General features: G+C 42.9%; 1 protein-coding gene across 1 annotated transcript; it reads right to left on the bottom strand.

The window, feature by feature from the left end:
- Positions 1 to 4,799: 4,799 nt before the first annotated feature.
- LOC136485889 (ankyrin repeat-containing protein At2g01680-like) lies at positions 4,800 to 6,325 on the bottom strand. Its single transcript, XM_066482699.1, has one exon. It carries the CDS (start codon positions 6,323 to 6,325, stop codon positions 5,042 to 5,044), a length of 1,284 nt encoding a protein of 427 aa, XP_066338796.1. The 3' UTR covers positions 4,800 to 5,041.
- Between the last annotated feature and the right edge of the window lie 13,872 nt (positions 6,326 to 20,197).

Below are 20,197 nucleotides of genomic sequence, written 5' to 3'. Positions count from 1 at the left end.
ACGTCGCCGATGCTGGAGCCATCACTCTCAACATCATCATCCATGAGGTCGATGAAGCAGGTGGGAGCATAGCTCGCCATCCCCATGAATTCGGATGTGAGAGGGGGCGGCGCCGACATCCTTTAGAGCCCCTGAGCATGCGCGTCCGTGGGGGATGCGAGGCCATAGGGGAACCAGTCGCATGGCGGTCGTGTCGGGGACAACGGGGTCCCTCTGGATAATCAGCGGAAGATAGAGAATAGTGAGTAAATAACAGCATGTACATTACTCACAGTGGGGTTTGAGCAGAGAGTTTGCTCGGAATGAAGCGCAGGCGCCTCATTGTTGAAGTCATCGTGTGTCCTGGAGCCGATGGAGGGCGCCCCTCCAATGGGCGCCAGAACGAGTGCCTCCTCGTAGAGGTGTAGTACGCCAAGCCGGTTGGTGGTGAAGTCCAGGCTTCCGAGGAGGAAGGCCTGGGATGGCTCGAAGAGGGGTGGAACCCACATCCCAACAGGTGGGAGTGCGGAAAACTCTAGTGAGCCAAAGCAAGTCGTATCGCTCGAGCCTTCCATGGCAAAAGTGGCAGAAAAGTGGGCCATCCGATGACCAAAATGTGTTGAACGTACAACATCTTCCCCACGGACGGCGCCAACTGTCGGTGCCGAAAGTGACCAACACATAAATATTTGTAATTTTGCCGTACGTTGTGATCGGAGGTGGCCTAGCACTCAATGACACATGGTTTATACTGGTTCAGGCAGCGTGCCCTACGTCCAGTTTGAGTCGGTCGGTGACTTTATTCCTGAGCCCAGGTGCTCGAAGTTTGCAGTGGGGTTACAAACGAGGAGTAAGATGGGGTATGAGAGGTTCGGTCGGACTCTAGTCAGAGGGGCCAAGAGTTACGGGAGCTCCGCTATGTGCTAAGTGAACTTGACTGATCTGAATGAATCTAAATCAACTTACTTGAACTGAGTTTTTTGGGAGAGAATGCATCCCCTTTTATAGATGAAGGGGATGGCCTTACAAGTGAGAGGGAGAGAGTACGTATGCTACTAATCCTTGTTGCCCACGCCGGTGGGTATAAGATGACTGTAGGCACCCACAACATTGTTGATGTTACTGTTGAATGTTAGATGCATGTGGGAGGTTGTGTTGTCTCCTTTGGGTACGGCAGACGTCGGTGCCTGCCACACTGTTGAAACCTGGAGGCATGCAAGGGGTTTTACCATGTTCCCCTAGAACGGTAAATGTCGGCGCCTACAACACTGTCGATGCCTAGAGGCATGTGGGGGTGCCTTACCGTATGGGAGTTAATGGCGCCCACAATACTGTAGGGGAAAATGTCGGCGTCTACAACACTGCTTGGGTTCTGTTGTGCCAGGGAGGTTGTAGAGTACTGTTTCTACAGGCGTATAGGGTATGGACCCTGGTATTGTGGTTTGACTTATGCACCCTGCCTTACTTTCTTCGTCTGTTTCCTGGTCCTTACCGAGCAGGCGTCCCCGGTCTATTGGTCCTAGTCGGCTCTGAATGCGCTAGTTGGAGAAGAGCAGTGTAAGCAGGGTTTGGCGTATCCCCGGTCGAAGACGTGGGTCAGAGCCGGAAGCAGTGTTTGGGCCAGGCCTTCCGGTCGGAGAGGCCGTTCGGAGGTGGGCTGGAGACCGAAGCGAGCGCTCCGATCGGAGAGGCGGGCTGGAGTCGGAAAGCGGGTGCTGTTTCTCCTCGGCTAGGCCTTCCGATCGGTGATTGAATCACCCATCTGTCCTGTTGTTTAGGTATTTGGGCCGGCCCATGAGTTGCGGGTTGCTCGCAATGTTGTCTATTGGACCAAGCCTTTGTTGGGAAGCCGGTACACGAGAGACCCCGGGTTTATGAACCCGACACCATCTTTTGAATTTATTGGTCGGCACCAATATGTGATTTGGTGTTTTGGGAGAGAGTTAATTCACCGTTTCACCTACAATACTTTATAATATAGGACAAATATTGAGTTCTTAAGTACTTTTATAATTAAAATTCCTCCTCATTTTATTCCTGGCTAGATAACAGAGATTCTATATATATAATATATGTTTTACAACACGTATTTGAACTAACACACCTGCAGGGATGCTATATATACTTCATCTTACTATTACTAATTAGAGGCACAACGGAGGCACCACGTTGATTCTCACCAAATGCGCTAGGAAAAAAGATAAATTATAGAAATTCTCACAATAATCAGAAACATCTGGCCTTTAATTTGATAGACTATAATCATCAGCACCGATATTAGCCGTTGGATCTATTGTAGTTTATTAAAAAATTACCCACCACTGCCATTATAAATAATACATAAAGTAACCCCTAATTTTGCATATAAATTACACACCTCTGCCATTACAAAAGATAATTAAAAATAGCCCCTTATATTTGTATATAAATTACCCATGTCTGCTATTATGAAAAATAATTCAAAATAACCCCTAAATTTGCATCTAAATTACCCACCATAGCCATTATGAAAAATAATTTAAAATAACCCTCTAACATTGCGTCTAAATTACCCAGCTTTGTCAATATGAAAGATAATTTAAAATAATCCTCTAACTTTGTATCTAAATTTACCCACATCTACCATTGTCAAAAAATTACCCGCATCTACCATTATGAAAGATAATTTAAAATACATCCTAATTAAAGATAATACAAAGTAATATTCTAAGTTTGTATTTAACCTATCCATATATGTCGTTGTGAAAGATAATAAAAGGTATTACCTTTATATTTGTGTGTACCTTGGCCATTATAAAAAAATAAGCAAAAAAATTCTAAAATCTACACATAAATAGAAATATATATTATTAGAAAAAATTAATTCAATATAATAAAGTATGATATATACATATCTAAATTAATTATAGAGTTATGTAATCATGAAATAAAATAACTATAATGTTATGTTCCACCATGTATGTCAAATATATGTGTATTCATTAGGATAAATATTTATTTTAATAACTTATGAAACATGGAAAATTGTTCAATTAACAAACCAGGTAGCAATAACACTCTATATTAATACTCCATGATAATAAATTTCATAAGTTATTATTTTACATAAGTTTATATATTTTTACTGAAACATTGTGTCAATATTATTAATTTAATTTTATGCACTCTATGATATATATAAATAAAACTACACACATATAATCCTGTGATATAACAAGTGTCAGGATGCAAGCCAAGTTTCAACTTATATGGAAAATAGTACTACTAGGATATAGACTCTTTTAAATAAAAATCAATTTTTAATAAAAGATAAAGAATACTAGAATATCTAATTAACATGTAAAAAAATTGTAGCTTAATTAAAAGTTAAAAGATAAACTATAGGTTTATCAAGAGTTTATATATCTCAGGACTAGATTTCAATTAAATACATATCACGCCAAAAAAAGATAAATACTAGAAATTCTAAGTAGAGGTCCCCACTAGGGCCTGCATGTTAATCCTCACAAGACTTGATTTGAAAACAAAAGATAGATCTTAGAAATTCTCATAAAAGTCTAAAATATCTTACCATCAATAATAATAATAGCTATTGGATCTATTCTATTTTCTAAATAACTATCCTTTTGTGCTATCTTGTAAAACAATATAAATGACTCTAATTTATGTTACCCCCATATGTCATTAAAAAACATGAGCTAAAGTAGACCTAAATTGGCAATTAAGTACCGATGTCTTCTTATTATGATCGATAAATTACGTAACTCAATGTTCATCTAATTATTAGAAAAATTAGATGCCCGCAAAATCAGCATCTAAATTATCAACATCTCCTATTATTACAAAAAATTGCTTAGATAACAAATAGATCGTGTATATGTTTCCACATTACAAACCTCTATCAATTTAGTATAGTATGATTTGATTAAAGTAAATATATGTATCGTGCCAACATGCATGAGCTACAAAATACATTTGTTATGTTTCATCACATAAATAATATTTTTTAATAACTCAAATCAAATGATACTAACAAATTATTTAAAACCACATTAGTAACCATAAAATTCAATTTAAGAGATTATTACTTTATATATATTTATATATTTTAACTAAATATTTGACATGTCTATATTGATAGTATAACCATAACTGTAAATATAATTCCTTGATAGTAAAATTCAATCATCTTGAGAAGTGTGGGAGACCACTGGTGGCTATATTTTTTGGCCCTTTAAAAACACTTTAGAGTAAAAATTGTTCATTACAAAGTTTAAGTATTAAAATTCTCTTGACGTTAGCATTGCTACCTCAGTCCGAGATCTCACTTCAAGCTCTATGACTTATATTAAGCAATATGGTGCATGCTTCAAATAATGTCTTATGCTATTGTAGTACTTAAGAACATACTCTACGATCTAAAATCCTTATTTTAAAAAGTGTAAAAAGGAGAGTTAATGAAATATACAATAAGCACAACAGTTTCAAATTAACACGACGAGAGAAAAATCCGTAGCAGTAGACAAGAATAAAATTTGAAAAATCAAAATTTAGATTCATGACTTTATAAGATATACGAACATGGTGTAACAAGAGCCACCATAATTAATGGTAAGGTTTCAAAGTAATTGCATATTTAAAATATATAGAGGTGCCATGCAAAGAAAAAAATATGAATATGAATAAAAATATATAGATTACTCCCTTGAAGAAATAATAATTAATAAGTTTATGATAACTATATATTGGCTACAGAGTATCTACTCTGTCTACTATGTTAGAAAATAAACAAAGAGAAAATATACAATTTAATATAAGTAATTCTTTAGTAGTCGGATGTACTTTCTCCATTTCAAATTATAAGACGTTTTGAGTTTTCTAATTACATATCTTTTGATTCACGTACATGTACAGTCTACATACATCGTAAAAACAATATATTTAGAAAAAACCAAAATTGTCTTATAATTTAGAATAAACGGATAATTAAACAGTACCTAATAATACCTATATCCGCTAAATTCTAAGCCGTGAGAGAGCACGGGTTGATGGACTAGTTTTTCTAAAGGGGAGAAGGTGCAGGTGAGGTGGCCAGTCGCACCTCGCTGTCGGACTTTGCACGTATAAAAAGAATAACGACGTACGCTGATAAACTTGTAACCCAAAACACAATCAAGTTGAGAACGATAGCGCCGGCGAGCGGATACTGCCGCTTGATGACATGCGGTGCTTTCAATCGCTTGTACTGACGTAGAAACCTCCAGACTATGCGGAACCCAGTGCGAGGCCCGATCCACTCGACGATGAACATGGTCAGGAAATAGATGGCCGTGTAGATCGCCAACAGCACGTAGAAGAAGGCCTCTCTTGCGCTCACCACGGCTGTCAGCGCCGCGAAGAAGGCCAGCAAAAGGCTCACGAGCGACACCCACATGCAGTGCAGCGCCAGCACAAAGCTCTTCCACGAGCCCGCGGAGCGCGACGCCTTGCCGTAGACGAGCAGGACCACGGCGACCACGGACGTCGCCACGGCCACGGTGTCCAGGCAGAGGAACCACTTGAAGAAGACCTTGCGAGAGAGGATGGCCTCGCCCGTGGTGCCGTTGTACCCGCCGGGCAGGTTGAACCCGGCGGCGAACGCGGAGGAGGCAATGAGCACGGCTACTACGGCGAGGCTGTCGGAGGTCTTGTCTATCCCCTGCCACCCCACTGCCGTAGCCGCGTCGTTGCCGCCGCTCCACCTCCACGGCTTCAGGTGGTCCTGCCTCTGCGGCCGGAGCTGCGCCCCGTAGGCGACCAGCGTCACCACCAGGCTTACCATGGTGAAGAAGTTGGTCGATCCCGCGGCGAGATCGAAAGCCGTGTGCCCGTCGTTGTTCAGGACGTTGGTCCTCACCTTGCCCTTCCGGAGCAGGTCCTTCACGACGCTGTGCGCGCCCGCGGCCACCGCGAGGTGGAGCGGCGTGTTCCCGTCCCTATCCTGCGTGTCTAGGTGGCCGCGCTGGAAGGCGGTAGTGGTGGCTAGAGCCACCACGTTGGAGCGCTTCTCCCTGGCCGCGGTGTGCACGAAGGTCCTGCCGTCGTTGTCACGGAGCTCGATAGCGTCGGGGCATCTCCGTACCATTTCCACCACTATGCCGGCGTGGCCCATTCGCGCCGCGACGTGAAGAGCTGACTGACCGCCCGAATCCTTCTTATACATCGTTCGCGTCGGGGGCGCGGTGCTCAGGATTGCGCGCACGATGGTGAGGTCGCCGTCGGACGACGCGAAGTGGAGCGGGGTGCTGCCACTGGAGTCGACTTGGTCCACCAGTTCCGGGCTCCATTTCAGTAGCAGCTCAACCATTTCTGTAGGTGGCCAGCGTTAGAATTTATATATAATTCTTTTTTGCAAGTCTGTCTCAAAAGATGTTTTTCTCGTCCAAAATCTATAGTTGGGGGGAAATCTCGCGGTGGACAAAACGCCGGTGCTAGTTGAAACCTGAATTGTTTTGATCGCCTGATTCCCAAACAATAAAAAATAATCGAGTCCGTTTGGGTGGGATTCTCGATTATTTTCATCTAGAATCCGGTTATAAGCAGTCCCAAACATGTCCATAAACACTAGTTATTGTTTATTACATCGACTAATAAAAATTACTTATATTAAATTCTAACACGATAGGCATAATAGGCTACTCTGTAGTCTCTATTCAGTTATTCCCTTTCCTTGGTATCTCTGTATTTTCAATATGCATGTAGTTTAGCTTATAAACTATAATGGTTGTTATGATGTTCTGAATCTAAAATTTGATTTTCAAATTTTAATCTTATAGATTGCTATAGATAATTTTTAATCTCAATTAAGTTGAAACTCTTATGCTTATTATATATTTTATTAACTCTCCTATGTAATTCTTTTGAAAATAAGTATGTTGGGTCATGGACATCAGTCATTTTAAACTTGTACCCGGTCACAAGATTAGTGGTAGAATTTGAAGTCAGATCTAGGATAAGGTAGCAATGCTAACCTCAAGATCATATTAATATTTGAGCCTTGTTATTATTGGTTACTCTAAAGAAATCTCAAAGACTAGAAGGATGGCCACCTGTGGCTGTCGTCTGCATTAACCTCCCCTCCCTCCACTTCTCAAGATGTTTGAATTTTTTTTATCAAGGAATTAAATATAGATATGTCAGACATAGTTCAAATGTATAAATATGTTTAAATTAACAACTTACAAAAATTATATGTCATATTTATCAATATAATTTTAAATAATTTGTTAGAATCATTACTATATGAGTAGTTATGGAAATATTTTTATCATTGTGAAAACATATATTCATGGGTTAATTTATATTGCTTTATATAATCGCAGAGGTGGGTAATGATTTTGGAAATAGGTGGGTAATGATTTTGGAAATAGAATAGATTCAATGTGTGATTAGATCAGAGGCTACCAAATTGATGACCAGATGTTTCTATTCTTGTGAGAATTTCTAAGCTTTATCTTTTGTTTTTATATGAGTTCTTGTGAGTATTAACATGGAGGAACCATCGATGACCTCTAGTTATAATTTCTAGAATTTATTTTGTTTCTTCTAGTGCGAGATGTAGACAGCTAAACCTAATATTGATGTATATAATCTCTTGTTACATCAGTTTCTGTGACGTCGTGAACCTGAGTTTAGCTTTTGACTAGTATATTTGTTGCATCATGTTCAGGTAAAACTCCATTACTTATTGTATCTTTTAAAATTTTATTTTTTATTTCATAAAACAAGATTATACATCCTAGGATACCCTCTTAGTTCTTTCAATGGCACAAATTGTCCTTCCAACTTGCACCATGACACAGCATACATAATTTTTTATATTATAGAATTATATGTGTAACAATATTTATAAAACATAGAATGCTTAAAATTATATTACAAATACTAATATGACATAATGTTTTGGTCAAAATTGTATGCACTTATTTAAAATAAAAACTTTTAAAACTTATTATCATGCACTACTAATATAGCTTAAAGAGTTGAAGTGAATTGCTAGTGTTATTACTATATAGATTCTAAGAGAACATTTTTCCACACTTGATAAGCTACTAAAATAAATATTTATTCTAATGTATACGTGTCTATTTAATCTATTTCATGGAACATAGCATTATGCTTACTTTGAACTTGACCGTTCTAGAAGTGTGTAAATTAGAAATATATATCATACTTTGTGGATATTAAATTATCTTGCCTAATAGCTTATATTCGTATTTACATATAGATTTCAGAGATACTTTTGTTTATTTTATAACAGATGTGATGCTTAATTTAGATACAAAATAAAATGTTTAATTTAGGAGTAAACTTAGAGGTGTTACTTTTCATTATCATTCATAATGTCAAAAGTGGGTAATCTATAAAAAAGTACTAGGGGTCATTTTTAATTTATATTTCACAATGATATAGAAGGTAATTTAGATACAAAGTTAAGGAGCTATTTTGAATTATCTTTCAGAATGGCAGATGTGGACAATTTAGATGCAAACTTAGAGTATTATTTTGAATTATCTTTTCTAATGATAGGGGTTGATAATTTATATAAAACTTTAGGGGGTTATTTGAATTATCTTTCATAGTGACGGAGTTGGGTAATTTAGATGCAAATTGGGGGGGGGGGGTATTTTGGATTATCTAACATAATGACATAGATGGGTAATTTAGAAAAAAAATTAAGGGGTTATTTTGAATTATCCTTCCTAATTGTGGAGGTGGGCAATTTAAAAGATCCGATGGCAATTCTTGGTGATGATGATTATAATCTACCAAATTAAAACAAATTGTTCCTAATTATATTTTGTCAAAATTTCTAGATGTATCATTTTTCTAGCATGCTTAATGACAATTAATGTGGAGATTTTGTTTGTCCCCTAATTTCTAATAGTAAGATACAATGAGCCCAACCCAGTTAAATTAAAATGTCGATTTCCTCGCAAAAAAATAAATAAAATGTCGATTATTTTTTGGTTTGCTGAATGTTAGGTGTAAGTGGTATAGTACCCAGGATTTTATATGCAGGACAACCAATTTCTATCATGAAATCACTCATCCATACTGCCCTCAACATGTGGGACTCTTCTTCCACGATGCTGGGCAAACTTTATAAGTCCCATGACCGCTCATTTAAATTTGAACATTAGTTTGAATAGAAAAGTTTCACAAATTTATCATGAGGATACCGATAGAAACTAACTTTATATCAAATTATAGTTTTTAATGAAATCTATAACTTTGGATTTATTTCTATTTGAAGTTGTTCACAAATTTCTATCGGTGAAGTCGAATGAAACCCTCGAGATCTGGCTCAACACCCTGTGACTTGCATCCCCAAACATAGATACTCGGCTTCACAAAACTAGATGGGTTCAACTGGTTGAACTTGAGATTGAACCTCTTCAAAACGCCAATAACAAGCGGATGCGGCGGAAACCTCAGCCCAGCTTCGAAAAACTCCTTGAAAACGACAACCTCATCATCTTCAGGGTCAGGAACGGTCTCAGCCCCAAACGGCCTCGCAAAGTCACGAGCAAACCAAGTTTCCTTCGCATAGTCGCCCAAATCACTTGACGTGACCCTCGACTGACCAAACTCAAAGCTCAACACGACATCCGAGCCATAGTAAGCAACATCCGATCCTTCAACAGGCCTTGCCGTCTTCTTCACGCGAGCCATTGACCTACAAAGCAAAGCAACTAGCAGACTCGTCAGTACAACCAAAGCAACAAAAAAAAACTAAAACGCAAGCGAACAAAAAGTACCTTAATGAGCACGACGACGTAGAAGAAGCCAGCAAAAGCACGAACCCTCGAAAAAGACAACCCTCGCAACAATCGAACCTCGCTGAACAAACTCAGCAGCAGCAACCAGCCAGCAAAAAAAAGAAGGCGCAGCAATGAAAAACCCTAACCTACCACAACTATTTATAGGCACAAAGCACCCCAACCTAAGGAAAGAAGCTGACACACATCCCAAAAAATCATGAACCACTCCCCGAGAAAAACGCAAACAGAAAACCTCCAACAATCCCACGTCCCATCCAACTCCACACCGGGCCCATATACTCAAATCAATGAAAGGCCCAGCTTCGATCGAGCACGATAGGGGCGTCGCTGGACCAGGGCTACAAGCTAGGTACCCACGCGTGCCTCCCTCCACAAGTTTTGACATTACTCCGACCCATCACGCTGGGCCCGACCCTCGAGGGGCTATTGTTGGGGGAAGGTACCCCTGGCACCGCTCTTCCCCTAACCCTCGACCTGGCGCTGGCTGAAACTAATCCACCCTCGTCCTGGGTGCCACCCCAGCGACAAGGGTTCCCTTGATTGGCTTACTTCATCTGTGTGTTCAGGTGGCGCGCCCGAAGGTCAGCTGCGCCGGAGGAGCGTGGCAAGAAGGTCATGAGACGATGACGGCGTGAGGACTCTCTCCGGGAGCGCGCGAAGGTTCAGCGCCTGCCATGGAGAGGACCATCCCGGCAGCGGTGATGGCCTCGTCTGGGCAATTGGGCCCGGGAGTGGTTGGCTGAGGAAAGGAGATTATCGTCGTACCCTTGGCTCTTGTACAGCGTTTACCCGCTAGGGTCTAACCCTAATGTAATTCCACCACATCTCCGGGTATGGCCTATAAATACCTGGAGCGCTCGTGTAATAAGGAGAGAACCATTTTTTCTGGACAAATTAATGGGCGTTTAATCTGCATTTTTCCATCTCCTCACTTTCCTATATCCTCGCTCATCCCTTTACGACAGTCTAGTCATTCACCTATGGGAAACCCTTGGCCTCTCCCCCGTGTCCCTCAGCGGGGGTGAGAGGCTAGGAGTAACCCCACGGCCGGCATCGCTATGCCAGCGCTGCTAGGCGCGGAGCCGCGGACGGGAGCTCAAGGGACGGGAGCTCCGGTGGTAGCGCGACCACAAGCTACCGAGAACTGTGCAAGCACTCGACGTTGCAGCTCGCGACAATCAGCTAGCTAGGCTCTTCTTGTTTCTCTTTCCTCCACCTAAACATTTGTTCATGTAGCTTGGCTATAAACAAGCTGAGATTATCAGGATTCATTCCTCAAACCGAAGAAGATAAAATCGACCGGCCGGAGAGCGCATCGTGCGCCAATAATCGATGAACAACATCGATCTGACGGCCGTGACGACTGACGACGACGAACGGGCATTCTTTTGCGTAAGTCGTGTAGTTTCATTAAGTTTATTCAGGCGGACGTAGAAGCCGGAGCAACCGGTCACCATGGTAGTACCCGTGACGGTGGTGGTGCTGGATCACCCATTCAACACAAATATTCACGTTTCAAAGTCGAACTATGTAAAGTTTGACCAAACTTATTGAGAAAATAATAATAATATCTATCACATCAAAGATGTAAAAATTATAAAAATATATTTGATAATGTATCCGGTGATGCGAATTTGATGTCGTAACTATCATTCTTCTCTTCTATAATCTTGGTCAAAGTTAATACAGTTTGACTTAGTTGATGTAAAAAAAATACATTTTGACTTAGAAGAAACTTGAATACCCCTACTTCAGGACGGTTGGAATATATTCCAAGAGGTACCAATGAAGTGATTGTCGATGTTTGACCACCGATAGCCTGCCACGGGGTCCCCGGGGCAGTATTGTTCGGGCTTCAGCGTATGCGGAACTTGACGGTAAACGCAAGAGACAGTCGATTTATCCTGGTTCGGACCCTCGATCTTTGATCGAGTAATAGCCCTATGTCCATTCGGCGTTAGCCTTTGCGTTGGATTGATTGTAAAGTGTTGTACAATTGTTCTCTTAACCCCCGATCCAAGGAGCCCTGCCCTCCTTTAAATAGTCAAGAGGCTAGAGTCCTAGTCGGTTTACAATGAGAGTTCCTAGTAGGATTACAGAGTAATACTACTACTAAGATTACAGGGAAAGAATCCTAGTTAGACTAGTTCTCCCTTCCGTGCGGGGTATCCTGTGGGTCCCGCACCGACAAGCCCCCGAGCACTTAATGGTTGAGTTCTGGGAGCCTCATCTTGTTCCTTTAGGTCTTGCCGAGCAGGAACAAGCGTTGTCCGAGTGCTTTCTTGAGCGAAACCGTGTAGCGCTTCGTGAGACCTTCGCGTGGTGTGTACCTTTTTGAAGAAAAAAGTACTCCCATTTAGATGTAGCCCCCGAGCCTCTTGCTATTTGGCACAATGAGCTTGAGGGTCTTTTCTTAAAATCGCCTTGATTCTTCGTCGAATGGCTCCCGTGCGTGTATCCGGGTTCTTTGTCGAGAAGAGCTTGGATATAGCTATTTTTGGGTTCTTTTCGTCGTGTGGCCTTGAAGTCGTCTGTCTTGAAGAAGTCTTCTGAGTGATGTGCGCTTTTTTTAATAAAAAAGCGCACTCACTGAGTGTAGCCCCCGAGTCTCTTGCTATTTAGAACAAAAAGTTGGAGGGTCTTGAATCTTTATGCTGTTTGAAAATTCCTGTTTGAGTGTAGCCCCCGAGCCTCTTGCTATTTGGAACAAAAAGTTGGAGGGTCTTGAATTTGAGTTGTTCAACGAATTGAAAACTTCCCCTGTTGCAGCCCCGAGCATTGTTCAAAAAGAGCTCGGATACAGGATCCTGGCATATTCTCTAGTAGTCTGTTGTTGTCAGATGTAGAGTCTGCTGTAGTCAAGTGTAGTTGTATGGTGGTGGTTGAGTGTAAATGCCTTTTGTTCACGGGTTGTACTGTGTTGGTATATTCTCCCGAATATGCTTGTTGTTGAGTACTGTTCCTTCACGCCTGAGTTCCCTTTTATTATTGAGTTCTGTCTTTTCACTGTCCTTTGTTCGGCTTGTTCCGTTGGTGCTCCTGGTCTATGTGCACCGCTCCTTCGGTCTATAAATACCCTCCTAGAGTACTGTTTTGATTCGTTGAGCGTTTTGTTTCTTGTTCTGAAGTCTCTATAGTTATGAATATGGTAGTTTGTGAGGTAGAGCAGCCCTCGGGTTTATTTTGTAGTTCTTGTGTGTCTTGCCGTAGCTGGAGGGAGTCTTGTGATAGGGATTAGAGGTAGGCTAATCCCGCAGCAGCAATGTACCAGGATGTACGTGGCAGTAGTTGGAGGGAGTCTTGTGATGTGGGCTTCGTTCCTTCATCTGGCAGTTCTGGGTTGATCCTCGCCGCTTGTCTTGAGACTGTCCGGTGCAGATCAACACCATATCCAGCATCACATCGGACTTGGGTAGACAGATGCCTGCCGGCCTTCTCTGCTCCATGTTGTCCTGCCGTCCTGCTGATTTCCGCATTGGGTGCACTGCGTCCGTCCTTTGAAGAAAATAGTATAGCCGAGTGCGGTTTGTTCTACCGAGTAGCGATTTGGAACACATAGTCGTTCCAGAGCCTAGTTGTTTCCGGGTTCCTTTTTGCTACTTGCCTGTCATAGTTCCGAGTTCGTTGGGTCTTATAAGATGTGTAATCTTGTATCTTTTGAAGTCATTTGTAATAGAGAGAATCTTGTCTTCTGAGTTGTCATTCTTTATTCTGCTGATGTCCTGGTTGTCTATGAGATTTCCGAGTTCTTTATGTTAGAACCGGGTTGTTATGTTCCTTGTGAGGTAACCTCCCGTTTTTTCATGGCTGATGAGTTCTTTTTGTAGCCATATGGTAACTCTGCCGTTTTGCTGGATGGATAAGTCTAAAATCTGCCCGTTGAACTATACCATTGTGTGGATTTGTGCCTTCCATCATTTTAGCTGTGTCAGTAAATGGACCGTTGTGTTCTCACACCGTGTTTTAACGGGCCTGGTGGGCCGCATTTTTACTGGTGTAAAATCTATTTAAAGGCCTTTGTCCTCCTTTTCTTTGGTACTCTGTCTTCGCCTTAAAAAACCCTAGCCTTCGCAACTCCGCCGTCGCCATTGCTGCCACCATCTGAGCGCCACCGTCCGTGCCTTCTCTTTCCTTAGTGCCTTTTGCCTCCATTAGTACATGGGTAGGAAGAAAGCTACGAGCAAGTCCTAGGCAACCTTCATGGATGAGGAGTCATCCCTCTCTGTGATCGAGAACCAAGAGTTCATGGCCATGAAGGCTGCCTAGAAGTTTTGGCTGGCTCCAACAACGACTGAAGACTAGCTTCGCGAGCTTGTCAGCGATGGCTTGATCCAGAGCAAGGACATTGCTGAATGGAGAGCTCCAGGTGAGCATTGGGTCCCTGCTCCAGGTCCTAGTGAGATCATTCTTTTCATCTCCTTTATCCATGCTGGACTTTGCCTTCCTGCTTCCACCTTCCTTCATCGATTTCTCAATTATTTTGGGGTTAGCTTGAATCATCTTACTCCCAATGTTGTCCTCCATCTTTCTGTTTTTGTACATCTCTGTGAAGCTTTCCTTGGAATTCCTCCTTCTCTTTCTCTCTTCCGTCACTTCTTTCGTCTGAAGCCTCAACCCCGCCGTGAAGACACCAATGTTCTTGGCGGCTGCGGGATTCAGTTTTGCTAGGGTCTTAAAAGCAAGTTCTTTGACTATGACCTGGTTGATTCTATGAGGGATTGGCGTGCTGACTGGTTCTATGCCGCCAATTTGATTCCTTCTCTCGTCGTTCATTCTGGATCTGGTCCCTCGGTTAACGACTGGTGGGAAAAGAACTCCCTGACGTCGAACGAGCTCCAGGTGATCCAGTCGTTTCTTGAGCGGATAAGCACTCTGAAGTAGCAGGGCTTGACCAGTTTCAGAATCGTCTCGAGTTTTCTTCGCCGTTGTGTTCAGCCTCTGAAGGAGCGAGAGAACTTTGGCTTCAAGTACTCTAGGGCTGAGGATCCTTCACGCATGGTCCCTGCCCTTGAGTTGACCAACAAGGAGGTACTCGAGCATCTTCAGAAGATGCTGAAAGGAGCAAGCGTTGCCCTGCTTATCATCCCCGAGTACTGTGCAAAGAACCCGCCTCCAGCTATAAGTTGTTTTCTCTTTGTGCGGGTACTTTTTGTATTTCTTTTTGCTGTATCTATTTTCGCTTAATCTTCCTTGTCTTGTTGTCTTATTCTTTTCGTAGGAATTGGGGCGTAACTTTGTTGACCCGATTCCCCTTCACGACCTCCCTGCCATTGTGGGGGCTGGGGGTAGTCTTGCTGCGGGTTCTTTAACCAGTAAGTCACAAACCGCCGTAATTCTTCCTAGTGTTTCTTCCGCGAACCCTGATGTATATGTAGAGTACGTTCCTCGTTCAGTTTCCTGAGCTGCTCATAGCGTCGGCAAGAGGGGGCGAGTGGCTGGTTCTTCTTCTGGTGTGCCTGTTGCTAAGAAAGCTCGTCGGTCAAGTACTTCTCCAGGTACTCAAGTTATAGCTAGCATGCTCTTAGGTGAGCACATTAATACGCTCTGTCCTTCTGTTGCTTGTTCTCATCTTTAACCAAGTACTTTTGTCCTTTTTCAGCTGGTGCTATGGTGGCCTTGGTCGAGACTGAGGAAGAAGAGGATGATGATGCACCCCTTATCACGCGGCGGTGAGTTGTTTTCTTATTTTCCTGTACTTGAAATCTTCTTTTTGTTTTGACATTGGTCTTGATCTCTTTGTAGTAAGCGGTCGTCGGGTACCAGTTCTTCTGAGGCTCCTACACCGGGTTCTTCCGTAGTTTCGGTACCGAGTTCTTCCATAGCCCTAGTACCGAGTTCTTCCGGGGCTTCGGCATCGGCTACGCCGCTCCTGCTACCGAGTGGCAGGGACATTTTTGCTGCCGTGGTTCCCCCAGCGATGTCTTCTTTTGGTTTAATGAGGAAGAAGATAGCTGAGTGAGTGAATTCTGGTTTTATTTCTCTGCTTCTATTCTTCTTTTTTCTTATTCTTTTTTGATGGGTTTCCTTGTCATCTTTTAGGCCTTCATCTTCCTCGAGCCTCCAGTCGACTTCTTGTCAAACCTCTAGTGCACCCTTGCGTACTGAGTCTCAGGAATCGGAACGCACGGGCGCCGAGGTGGCTGTGAGGGGAATAGAGTCCGCAGCTGCTGATTTGCCAGCTCCTAAAGTGACCGTGGCCATGGCGGTAGGTCCATCTGAGGGATTGGCCTTGGCTTCCCAGGAGATTGCACTGGTCGTGCCTTCTTCGCCTCGACCGGCTTCTCCTTCTCCTTCTCTTGCCTCCGGTGGTCCGCCTTTTGCCGATGACATGGTGTAGTAGTTTGATGCCACTCATCGGCTATCGGAGCTAACTGCCACCTGGGGAAGCTTATCGACCCTTGCGACTTCTTTTGGGGACAAGCTCCAGGTAAGTTTTTCTGTCGTTCCTTCTTTGGATGTTCGTTTTTCTTCTGTCCTTATGTCCTGTTTTTCTTTGTCTCTTTTTGCTCAGTCCTTCTCTCATGATCATACTAGCTTCTTTTTCTCGTCTGAAAATGAGAAAAAGTTATCTTCTAAGGTGAGCACCTTGAAGGCCGATCTTGACCTCCTCCGGGCCGAGTTGGAGACTGAGCGCCAAACACACCAAAAGGAGGAGAAGGCTCTTCGTGCCCGGGTGGTAGAGGCGGAGAAGCAGAAGGATGCTGCGGTGGAGTCCATGAAGAACGAGTGCAAAGGTATTGCGGGTTCTGTTTGTTTCCTTTTGTATTCTGACTTCCTTTTTTGCTGACTTGTTTTTGTTGCTTCGCCTAGCTCTCCGAGTTGAAAAGCAGAAGCTCTCGGAGAATATCGAAGAAATGAAGACACTCGTCCGCACTAACCACAACAAAGCTGAGGAGGTAATTACTCGAGATGAAGAAGAACTCGCGCTTGCCAAACTGATTAGGCGTGGGGCTGACAGAGATCTTGTGCAGGCTCAAAAGACTATTAAAGACTTGTCTGGTAAGTTGGCAACGGCTACTGAAAACTAGAAAGCTTTGTGGAAGTCTTTTCGGTCAGTAGCCAACCTTCTTCGGACTTCAGCAGACAATGGTCATTCTTGGGCTCAATTCATTCCCCAAGTGCCCACCCGTTTCTAGGAGTTCGTGAAGCGGTGTGCCCATCTTTGCACAAGGAACGTTCTTGCCCAGGTCCGGGTTCTTTCTCTGGATTTTTCTTTGTCCAAGGTTGCCGATGAAGCTGAGAGCCAAGAGTACTTGGATGCTGTTGAGAGGTTGGAGCCTAAGGTCGATGACTTAGCTAGGAAGATTGTAGACAATCTTAAAATTGATGTTTCTACTCCTGATGACAATGCTTGAATGTAATCGATCTTTGCACTCCGGCTTTTGTAACAGAATACTTATACTCTTTCTTGAATGAAGATCCTTTATCTCTTGTTGATGTCTTCTTTGTCTGGATGTCTAATCCTTGCTTACTCTTTAAATGTGTTGTCCAAGTGATCAGAATTTTTTCCAAGTAGCTATCCATTCTGACTTTCATCTGCGTTGTATAAACTACTCGGTGTATGTAGATCGTTGTATTTGACAAATTTTATTGATTTGCCGAGTACTTGTCTGGCTTTCGTCTGTGCCGTGTGAAACAACTCGGAGTATGTAGATTGATGTCTTGACAGACCTCCTTGACTCGTCGAGTACTTGTCTGGTTTTCGTCTGTGACTTGTAAACAACTCGGTATAGCCCGTTGTGTCAACAAACTTTGCGTTCTTGTTAGTACTGAAAAGACTTAGGATATCTCTAGCTTCTTCTTCTTGGCTTAGCTCGTAGTGTGGTCGGCATCTGGTCCTATCTCTGGTTGCAAAAGTATCCTAGGACCGGCAAGCCCCCGAGCACTTCATGGCAGAGCTCTAGAAGCCTCATCTTGTTTTCTCCAAGTCTTGTTGAGCAGGAACAAGCGTTGTCCGGGTGCTTTCTTGAGCGAAACCGTGTAGCGCTTCTTGGGATCTTCTGAGTGTAGCCCTCGATCCTCTTGCTATTTGGAATAAGGAGCTGGAGGGTCTTGTCTTGAAATTGCTCTGATTTATGTTCAGGTTTATTTTCAATCGTTTTGCTTTTTGGTTCGGGTGTTAGCTTATTAGCTACCCTCATCGGCGGGCTCAAGTATGTTTTCAGCTCTTTTGCTCTCGGTCGGTATGCTCAGGCGTCTTTTCAGCCATTTTGCTTTTTTGTTCGGGTGTTAGCTTATTAGCTACCCTCATCGGCGGGCTCAAGCATGTTTTCAGCTATTTTGCTCTCGGCCGGTATGCTCAGGCGTCTTTTCAGCCATTTTGCTTTTTGTTCGGGTGTTAGCTTATTAGCTACCCTCATCGGCGGGCTCAAGCATGTTTTCAGCTATTTTGCTCTCGGCCGGTATGCTCAGGCATCTTTTCAGCCATTTTGCTTTTTGTTCGGGTGTTAGCTTATTAGCTACCCTCATCGGCATGCTCAAGCATGTTTTTAGCTATTTTGCTCTCGGCCGGTATGCTCAGGCGTCTTTTCAGCCATTTTGCTTTTTGTTCGGTTGTTAGCTTATTAGCTACCCTCATTGGCGGGCTCAAGCATGTTTTCAGCTATTTTGCTCTCGGCCGGTATGCTCAGGCGTCTTTTTAGCCATTTTGCTTTTTAATTCGGGTGTTAGCTTATTAGCTACCCTCATTGGTGGGCTCAAGCGTCTTTTCAGCTATTTTGCTCTCAGCTGGTATGCTCAGGCATGTTTCAGCCATTTTGCTTAGTGAAGACAACTTTGGAGAAAGTCATAACAAGGCATATGTTTTGTGGAAAGACCATCTTTATTGATCTTGAATCATTGATAAGCCATAATAATACATATGTTGTTGATGAGCGCTATCTTTGTTGATCATGATCGTTGATCTCTTGTGTCTTGTATACATATTTTCCCTTAAGTTGTTTTCATGCGTAGAATCTTCGTAGCTGACTGATGTGCCATATATTGTTGACTTCTTTTCTGTCCTCAGTTATCAGCTTGTATGTGCCTGGTCCGGTGACTTTTGTGACGATAAAAGGACCTTCTCATGGACTGAGTAGTTTATGGCGTCCGTCGATTTTTTGTATTCTTCTTAGTACTAGGTCTCCATCTTGTAATGATCAAGACTGGGTATTCTTGTTGTAATGGCGTCTTAGTCCTTGGAGGTATCTTGCTGATTGAAGGGTAGCGTTTACTCTAACTTCTTCTGTACTATCGAGTTCTAATCTACGGGTGTGTTCTGCTTCTCCTTCGTCGTATTGTTCTATCCTTGGTGACGTCCAGATCAAGTCTGTGGGTAGTACTGCTTCTGATCCATACACCAGGAAGAAAGGTGAGTATCCGGTGGCTCTGGTTATTTGAGTCCGTAGCCCCCATAGAACCTTGGGTAATTCTTCAATCCATTTTGATCCATAGTCTATTAGTTCTTCATACAATCTTGGTTTTAATCGAGCTAGTATGAGTCCGTTTGCGCTTTCGACCTGTCCGTTGGCCTCTGGATGTGCGACTGATGCATAATCTATTCTGAAGCTGCAGTCTTGTGCCCAACTTTGGAATTCTGTGGCTGTGAAGGGAGAACCCAAATCCGTGATGATTCGATTGGGCATGCCGAAGCGGTGCATAATGTCTTGGATGAACTCAATTGCTTTGGCTGCGCTGTATTTTGCGAGTGGTTTGAATTCAATCCACTTGGTGAACTTGTTAATTGCTACGAAGATGTACTCGAAGTCGCCTTTTGCTTTCTTGAGGGGTCCTACTTGATCCAGCCCCTAGCAGGAGAAAGGCCAAGCAGGTGGGATGCAGATGAGGTTGTGAGCTAGCACATGAGCCTGTCTTGCGAACATTTGACAACCTTTGCATCTTCTAACGAGTTCTTCTGCGTCTTTCAAAGCGGTTGGCCAATAGTAACCGGTGCGGAATACTTTTCCGACTAGTGTTCTTGAAGCGACGTGATTTCCACAGCAACCTGAGTGTATTTCGTCTAGGATCTCTTTGCCCTCTTCAAATGAGACGCATTTTAGGAGTACTCCTGATGATGCAGCTCTTCTGTAGAGCTTGTCTCCTACTGGGACGTAGTTCTTGCTTCTACGAACAACTCGGGTAGCTTCTTCTTTTTGCGCTGACAACTTATTTTCTTTGATGTAATCAATAAAAACCTGGGTCCATGAAGTGATGATTGCCAAGATCTGGGTGTCTTTGGCTGAGATTTCAGGGGTTATCTCACCGGGTTGTTTGATAGAAGGAGCTGATAACTCCTCTATGAATACACCGGGTGGGACCTTCGCCCTGTCTGATCCAAGCTTGGCGAGGATGTGTGCCGCAATATTAGAATCGCGCAGGACGTGTAGAATTTCTAATCCTTGAAAATGTTTTTCGAG

This window comes from Miscanthus floridulus, chromosome 10 (genome assembly GCF_019320115.1).
Source record: "Miscanthus floridulus cultivar M001 chromosome 10, ASM1932011v1, whole genome shotgun sequence".
Taxonomy (NCBI): Eukaryota; Viridiplantae; Streptophyta; class Magnoliopsida; order Poales; family Poaceae; genus Miscanthus; species Miscanthus floridulus.
This window is presented reverse-complemented; position numbering and strand designations above follow the sequence as displayed.

Coding starts and splice junctions, on each gene's coding strand:
- LOC136485889 (XM_066482699.1), bottom strand. CDS start 6,325: ATGGTTGAGCTGCTACTGAAATGGAGCCCGGAACTGGTGGACCAAGTC.